Consider the following 8269-nt stretch of genomic DNA (forward strand, 5'->3'; position numbering starts at 1 on the left):
ATGGGTCGCCCTTCGTCACAGGCGAGCCCGTGGTGTTCTGTCCCGCCTCCAGATATCTACACGGCGTTCTGTCCACGGAAAAGAGAGCCACATCACAAGAATTTGTTTGGATGTGACTGTACGGGGTATGTTCCAGCGTCGTCAGGTACGATCACCCGTAAACGAGAAAGGTGATCTGTCTCTCCGCTCCCGCCATTAGCGAGCAGACGCCGTCGGGAACGGGAATGTCGGCCGCCCGATCCTGCGGCGCCGGGGGCGCCCGACTGGGGCTGAAGCTTTTGGGAGGCACGTAGTCGTGTTGCGACAAAAGGTCTTTCGGAGGCGTGGATGGACCGGGCGCGCTACCATGGTCATGAACACGAGATGCCTCTTCCACGAAAGACGTAGCCAGACCTTTCCTTGTGTGTACGTTGTGCGAGTAGTGGGGGGGTGGAGTAGTCGGCAGCGACGACTGCGCTGTTGACACTCTTTAGTTTCTATACAGGAGTCCAAAGCCCTTGAGCGTGTAGGGAGGGGTGTTTGGTTCGCGGGGTGTTGATATGGGTAGTATGGGCGAGAGTGCCGCGGGCCCCGGCCTCGGACAAGTGTTTGTGAGCTGTGGCAGTAGCGGTTCAAGGCATCGAGGCAGCTCTCATGGGGAGGCACCACTGCCAGGGCGGCAGGCGGAGGGAGGAAAGTACGAAGCCAAACAGAAGTCGCGGCTACAGCGAGGAGACGCAAGAGAGCGCAGTGGTGATCCAGACGGGAGGAACGGCGTAGGCACCGAGCGGCTGGATAACCTTTTCCGGAAGATGGGAACGGGAGCTCACAACAGTGATTTGAACCGAGCGAAGCGGGAACTGTGGCCTTTGCGAAGAGCAACAGCGAGCGAACCCAGACGCAGTTCCGCAGAGAGGGAGACAACAACGCACGAGACAAGTTCGCAGCAACCGGAGAGTGTTAGGGAAAGGCAACGTCGCGTCGACGAAGCGGGGCCGCATGGGCACGTTGCAGCAAGAAACGCGGCCTTCTCAGATCACGGCGGAAGGCAAAGCGAGACAAGACAGGGCAGGCATGTCAGTTCAGAGAACTCGTTCCTCAATCAGGGGAGTGCTGGCGGCGTAGAATGCGAACAACCCGTTTCTGCCGAGGCTCGCGCACCTGACGCCGATACGTCTGTCCAACCGGTGGCGACTGGTGGAGCCTGTATTCTCCCGGTTGCCAAGAACTCCGACACCGGGGAGCTCCGTAGCCCGGTTGCACTGCCGAGCGGCCACGGAATCACGTGCGAAAGGGAGGGCGATGCTGTGTCAACTCCTTCACGTGTTTCTGTTTTCGAAGTGGGGGGTCGGAGCCTCACTGGCGCTGATGAGCAACCCGAGGCACTCCACGTCCCACACAGTTCTGGTGGACATCGCCGAAGCCGTGGCTGCCTTTTTGAAGCGCATCGTCGAGTGCCTCCAGATGTGCATGGCGGAAACTTTCAAGGTCGTAGGCAGCGGTCTGGTAGCAGCGGCGCCCGCCCACCAAACGAGAAGGGTCGACGTCCTCGCCTGAACAGCAAGCCGTCCTCGTGCCCTCCCTCCTTGTGTTTTTCGCCGCCCCATGCGCACACGCATCGCGTAGCCCCGGCGTCACGGCTTCACTCCGGGGCAGAAGAGAGAGGAAGAGAGGGGGGTGGGGGGGGCGGGGAGGGCGACCACGATGGCAGGTGCCTAGCTCTAGTGAACGCGGAGACAGACATACACTCTCAGGACGCGTCGGATAGCGCTAAATGGCTCCGTCGCGCCCTGGCTCACGTCGACTGGATCATGACAACGCAGAGCGGGGCTGCGGCGAGGAAAAAAGGAGACCGCAGCTCCGCGGTCGGCATATGTGTCTTGGGCAGTGGGAGCCAACTGCTGCGGACTGTATCGCGTACCCAGGATCACGTCATCAAGCAGCGGCGGTTCACTTACCCGTTTCCGCGTACGAGGCGCCATGCGGCAGCGGCTCAGCGAGTCCCATCGGGGGCGTCGATTTCCGCGTGCAACGAATCGGGCTCTTATTCTCAGTGCAGCTGTGGCCCTGAGAGCGACTGCTGGAAGCGACCCATGCCCACCCTTGCTGAAGAGGCTGCTGTAGCCCAGGAAGGGTCGTCGAGTCGCCCGCTTCATGCCGACGTCTGGGAAGGCGAACACGTGCCGCCAGCCAGAACGCGGGCGCCTGGGCCTGCGCTAGGTGGTTGCCGGGAGGTACGTGCACAGAAACTGACGCCAGTCCACCGATCCAGTGGGACTAAAACCCACGTTTTCGCACATCCCGGAGATCCCGTGCGTGACGAACCCCGCCCCCCTCCGTCCGGCGCACAAAACTGCCGTCGCGATCCTGCCACCGGTAGCGCATCTCACTGGGCTGCCTTTCATGTGTGCTGGTCGCACACGGTCGTTGTGACCGCCATCTGCCCTTCCTCGCCCCGCGGCCATCCGCGCTCGTTCGAGACACCTGAGCTCGCCGCAAATGCCGCTGTAGGCGGGTCTAGAGGGAAATAGGCACGGCACGCCAGTCAATCAGAGAGAGAAATGGAGCGGTTGACTCAGTATGGCAACTCCGGCGCCCCGTGCCGTGTTGTTGGAAACTGTCTTGCCTCTCCCTGCTCTGTCGACATTTCTGTATCCGCAGGCGGCCGATGATGAGATGAGGCGTGGTTTCGAAGGCCGCGTTTCCTCTCACTTCGTCGCAGGGAACCGCGAGGGAGGTGTCACGTCTGAATCAGGGCCTGGCAGCCGGCACACTAGCTGGATTTCCATGCCAGCTGCTGGCTATTGTGGAGGACCGGATTTTGACTTAGCCACGGGGGGCAGAGTAGCGGAGCAGGGGCGCGAAGCCGACGACTACGCGATGATGGTACGTTCGTGCGAGCAAGTATCAGTTAGCACTCCTTCCCCCTCCGTCACACGGCCTCCTCCGCATGCTTCACTGTCGTGTTGTCGCGCCATTTTCCGGGTGCATGCTGGCCCACTCCCTTTTCCCCCCTCTTTGTCTTTGGGAGGCAGAGGGGCACCCGATGCCTCTTTCGTCCAACTGTCTCCCTCCTGTTCGTGTTGCGTATTGTGCCTGACAGCGCCCGGCGCCCGTCTCTCCCCGTACGAATGGGGCACACGGACAGAGGTGTCGACTTTTCTTTCCCACGTCAGGCTCTTGCTCTGGGTCGCATCGTTCATCAGCCCCTTCTTCGTTTGAGGCAGATCGACCGTATTCGCTGTCCGGAGACACAGGGCCGGTCTCCACGAATCAGCAGTGCCGCATCCAGCGTGGCGTTGCTCTTGTTCGGTCAGCGTCTGAAGCTCTGCCTACAGCCTCCGCCACACGCCACCCGCCTCAGGCGCCTCACCGTCATTCGTTCTCCGCCCACCGCGGCTCGCACGGAGTTCTGTCAGGCCTCTTTCTGTTGCCAGCGCGCGCGGGAGAAGGGCGCCCCCCCAAACTCCCGTGTGTCTCTCCAACGGCAACAGCGAGCGCGGAGCCTTCGGGGTCCTCCGCAGCTTCGCGCCCTGAACAACAACGCCGTCGGAGCGAGGCGGAGCTGCCGTTGTTCGAGCCGGACGCTCCAGCTCAGCAGGGCTCTACACAGTCGACGCCAAGCTCGTCTCAATGTGGCTGCCCCGTCGCATTGCAAGTTTGCGACAGTGAATCAGGAGGCTGTATACGCGATGCACTTGTTGTGTCCAGCGACGGCACGCCTACAGGGAACGAGACAGACGAGGACGACTTTAAGGGCAAGCGTTACATCAGGGCCATTCTTCAGTTGATTCCGGAGCTGTATAGTCGTCATCCCCCCGTGCTTTCACTTCTTCTCCATGACTCCCACCTCCCCTTTTTCTTTCCTCTCCACATAGCGGAAGTCGCAGCGTTTGCGAGTCTCCTCGTTCAGCAGCCGCCGGAGGTGGCTTCCGCGCTTCGGAGCGCATGCCTCCACGCGGCTCCGTCATCGGGGGAGATGGCGCAGAGGCAGGCGCCGGCGGAGGAGCTCGAGCCGACTACTTGGCAGTGCGGAAGACGCGCTGGAAGAAACTGCAGAGACAGGCGTGGAGGGGACGGGGGGAGAAGAAACGAAACACCGCCTCTCTCGGGTAGCTTTCTAAGCGCGGAGCAAACGGGGAGGATTCGCCCTCGCAGAAGCGGAGAATGCTTCGCGGGTGCTGAGAAGAGAGTCGACGCACATCAAACGTATCGTGCAGAGAATGCTGGGCAGTTCGTTTCCGAGAGGCGGCATCGATCGAGTTCCTACGAGTCAACAACGCAACGAGAGGATGATGGCCTGGAGAAGGACGAGGAGATCGAACCGACGCCCGAGGGGCTCCCTCGATCCTCGCGTACTCGGTCGGTGCTGTCGCACGGGGACGATCTGCCTAGAGTCACAAGAGCTGTCAGTTGGTGCTCTGTTTCCTCGCTTAGAAGCTGTCGCACATCATGTTCAGCGTCTCCGGACTCGCCTGGCGATCCCCTGGAAGGAAGCGACACGCGAAGTCCCAGTCCGCTGGCGCCCTTTTCTCGCGCAGGATACGACACACTGGAATCTCCTGTAAAGCAAGCGTTGTGGGACGCAGTTTCCCGTTACACGTCCTGGGCCTCGACAGAGTTCTCCCTCTCGAGTCTCTCGTCTTTAGCTCGTGCTGCTAACCCCCTCAAGACAGAAGGAGAGGTCGTCGTGTGCCGGATGAACTCGAGTTCATCGCCAGGAATCCGTTTGCCGGTGTCGCGTATGCCTTCTAACGCTCCCACGTCCTCTCAGATGATCGTCGACCGAGGCGCATCTGCATGCAGGGCTGACGCAGCTCGAATTATTCAGAAAGGCGACGCGCGTGCTGCGGGAACTACACGAAGCCCCCGTCGCTCGGCTTCGTCTGGTTGCTCGTCATTATTAATCTCCTGTTGCAGTGCGACCTTCGTTGAGTGGGATTCGGTGCCAACCGCCACGGAAAACCAGCAGAGCATAAGCCAGGGTTTCCATTCATCGTTCAACTCGCTTCCTGCTTCCTGCTCGAGCCGCGTGGGGATTCCTGCTTCGCGCGACGAGGCACAGCTGTCTGATCTCCAGCTAAGGCAGGCCGTGACGTCCTCGGTTGCCGTGTCCAGTTCAGGTGGTGTGCCGTTGCTCTCGGGAGCAAGCGAGCGACGGGTTTTCCCGCTGAGACTCCCGTTCCACAGTGCAGGGTCGTGTCCGTCTCTGGCGCTGCCTGCCAACAGAGGTGAAGTGTGGTTCCTCCCTGACGTGGGCGGGGACAGCCACTTGGAGCAGAAGCAGTTTGGGCCGCGGGCGTGCGGCTTGCCGTCTTCCGCATACGGGCAGACCGAGCGCGAGCGAGCCAAGGAGGCAGGTTTCGAGACATCAGTCTGGTTGCACGGGTGCAAGGATGCACACGACGCCAAAGAGAGGCCTCGAACTGAATGCATCTGCCCAGCCAGTTGGAGAAGGGAAGCCTCTCGCGGTGGCGCCACATCCGCGTCTGCTCCGTGGGTCTCACCAGAGGGAACATCCGACCGCCGCCTTGCCAAGCCACCGGAGGGTGGCTTGGCAGGGCGGTCCAAGCCGGATGAAGGAGAGCAATGTTGGCGTGTCGCGACACGTGTGTGCGTGGCTCGGGCTCCAGTCATTTGCCCATCCAGCTCGTCGTTCGACGCCTCGAGGATTTCGTGTCTGCCGTCCGCGGCATCCGCAGCTGCGTCCGGGGGTGCCTCGTCTGCGTGCGTCATGTACGCTGACTTATGGGCTCTGTTTGCTGGGCAGCAAGTCCCACCTATCCCCTTATCGCAATACGTTTCGCGTCTTCAGCGGCTGTCGCAGATAAGCGCTCACGAATGCCTGATTGCTCTTCTGCTCATTTCACGCGTTCTGTGTCGTCGTCCGTATCTCCCGTTCTGTGCTTTGAACGCGTATCGCCTCCTCCTCACCGCGTGTATGGTTGTGACCAAGGCCTTTTCAGACAGCTTTTACACCAATGCGATGTGGGCGCGATTCGGCGGAGTCACCGTCACCGAGCTCAATCGCCTGGAGTACGCGTTCTTGCTTCTTCTCGACCATCAGTGCTTCGTCACGTTGGACGAATTCGCCGCGGCCTTCTGCCTCGTCAAGGATGTCTCCAGAGCGCTGCCGGTGGACGTCTGCGGACTCATCAGCGCCCGCGGACAGACCTTCCTGGAGGGCACTTCTGATCTCCTTTCGAGTTCGCTTGCGCCGCCGTCGACAGCCGGCGTGTCACCGCGCGCTCACGCTACAGAGAGGCCGTCGCCAAAGCGCTGCATGGGTTCTGACTTGGGTCGGCAATACGAAGAGCTGGGAGCCTCGACAGCAGGGTGCGTGCCGGAGGGCAGGGCAGCCGCGGTTGGCGTCTCTCGTGCTGACCCGCGCACTAGGTTCGCGAGCGTAGCGAAGAGCGGCGATGTGAGCATGCCGTCACCCTCCGCTTCCTCCCCGACGACGGCTTTCTCCGGTCCCTGTGCCGCTCCCTCTCCCGGCTCGCCCCCGCATGCACGGCTACTCGTTCACTCCCCTTCTACGCAACTGTGTCGGGGGGCGTCGTCCGTCTCTCTTTCCGTGTGCGGCAATTTGGTGTCGACTGGCCTCCTGGCCTCTGACATGATGGACGCGTCGCCGAGCTGTGTCGGAGTCGACCTCAGCCGCCACCGAGGGGGCCGCAGTCGACTGTCTGCCTTACCTTGCTCAGCTGGCGTTTTCCGGCAGACGCAGCCGCGCTTGTTTGGGAAAAGTCCCAGACGGCGCGGAGGGCGAGGAAAGCCGACATCTCCAACTCTGCAGTCTCACGCGCCATGCAACCAATCGAGACAGAGCTTCCCCAGCGGAGCGCCAGAGACTCTACCGCGCAGTCGGTGGCTGCGCCGGTCTTCGGCATTTGGCGCTGCGCCTGCTCACCGGTCTTCATGGGCGCGCGGGAGGCGCTGCCGCTCCCACCTCAGCAGAGGCGGCTGCTGCGCGGTATCCGCGCAGCCGCAGCTTCCTCCTCGTTGTTCGCCGTCCGCTTTCCCGGCATCCCCCGGAGGCGCGTTTGCGCATGAAACGGGCACGGGGAGGAGACTCGTGGAGAGTCCGGAAGCCGTGGCACAGAAACGCGCCTCGAGCCGCAGGTCGTCTGGGCCGATGGACGCAGGCAGAGCGAGTGTGCACGGAGAGCGAAGCTGGGGACAGAAGAGCGAGAGAAAGGGAGCAGTGGAGGGCGAGTCGGATGACCCTGCAGTCGCTGTGAAGGGCGCAGTCGACCCCGTCTTTTATGAGAGGCTTCTAATACTACGGGCGTGCTCGCTTTCCTTCCTCCGTGCGCATGTCAAACGGGTCGCGGGCTTCGAGATGAAGGAGAGGCAAGAGGGGAGGCCTATGGGCGAAGCCACCGCTGGGCGCGGGAAAGGATGTCGATGCGCAGAAACGGCAGCAGCGGAGCTGGATGGCCTTCGGGTGGTTTCGACACCTTGCGGAGTGCTAGGGCACCCCGCGCGGCAGCCCAGCTCCACACACTCTGAGGCGGGGCGTGAGACGGGGATGGGAGACGGAACTGCACAGGGAAGCGACAGGCGGGAGAGCGAAATGAGCAGATGCGGAGAGGAAGAAAGGTACCCGCGAGGCTTGCCCTTTGGGTCAGCAGGTAGACGGGAGACAACGTACAAGGGAGGGGGGCACGCTGAAGAAAGACAGCGACAGCTAGCAGAGGCATTCAACTCAGTAGACTGGCGGGTAATTGAGAATCCGGTTGCAAGTCTTCTGTTTTCCTCCCATCCAGTAATGAACGCATCGCCGTTTTCGCCTTGATTCTCGTGTCGCCTGTATCGGCGCGTCTGGTCGCGCCTCGAAGCAGGGAGGCCGTGCTCCACGCGTGGAGTGGCGGTTTGTAATCCGCCTGTGTCAACAGTCTCTCGTAAGACAGGTGGGGTCGTTTGTGAGAAGGGCCCCGCGTCCACGTTGTGTCGCGTTCTACAACTTTCTTCCGTAAGGTCGTATCCGTCTTACACGCCTTCCCATTCGTGCAGATGGCGCACGGAATATGGCACGGACTAGTTTGCACTCGTTTGTTTTCCAGCTTCCTTCCCGTCATCCATGGCCAGTCACTTCGGTGAACTGTGCCGGCATAATTCAGGGACGTCTCTTGACCCCCCCGCTTTCGATTGTGTTGTTCGTGTTCTCTCGTGGTGGATAATCCTCGGCTCCCCTTTGTTGGTCACTGTCGCTTCTGATCGTAAGGGAAAAGGTGGAAAATCCCGATTGAGCTGCGGTCAGAGGTTCAGGGGGCAGCAAATGTTC

General features: G+C 61.4%; 1 protein-coding gene across 1 annotated transcript; it reads left to right on the forward strand.

Moving 5' to 3' along the window:
• Positions 1–1347: 1347 nt before the first annotated feature.
• Positions 1348–7780, forward strand: BESB_011190 (uncharacterized protein; the record flags this gene model as incomplete). Its single annotated transcript, XM_029359873.1, has 5 exons — positions 1348–1470; positions 1905–2213; positions 2641–2865; positions 3083–3104; positions 3156–7780. The coding sequence occupies 5 exons, from the start codon at positions 1348–1350 to the stop codon at positions 7778–7780; spliced, it is 5304 nt and encodes a 1767-aa protein (XP_029222786.1).
• Positions 7781–8269: the final 489 nt, after the last annotated feature.

This window comes from Besnoitia besnoiti, chromosome I, assembly GCF_002563875.1.
Source record: "Besnoitia besnoiti strain Bb-Ger1 chromosome I, whole genome shotgun sequence".
Lineage (NCBI taxonomy): Eukaryota > Apicomplexa > Conoidasida > Eucoccidiorida > Sarcocystidae > Besnoitia > Besnoitia besnoiti.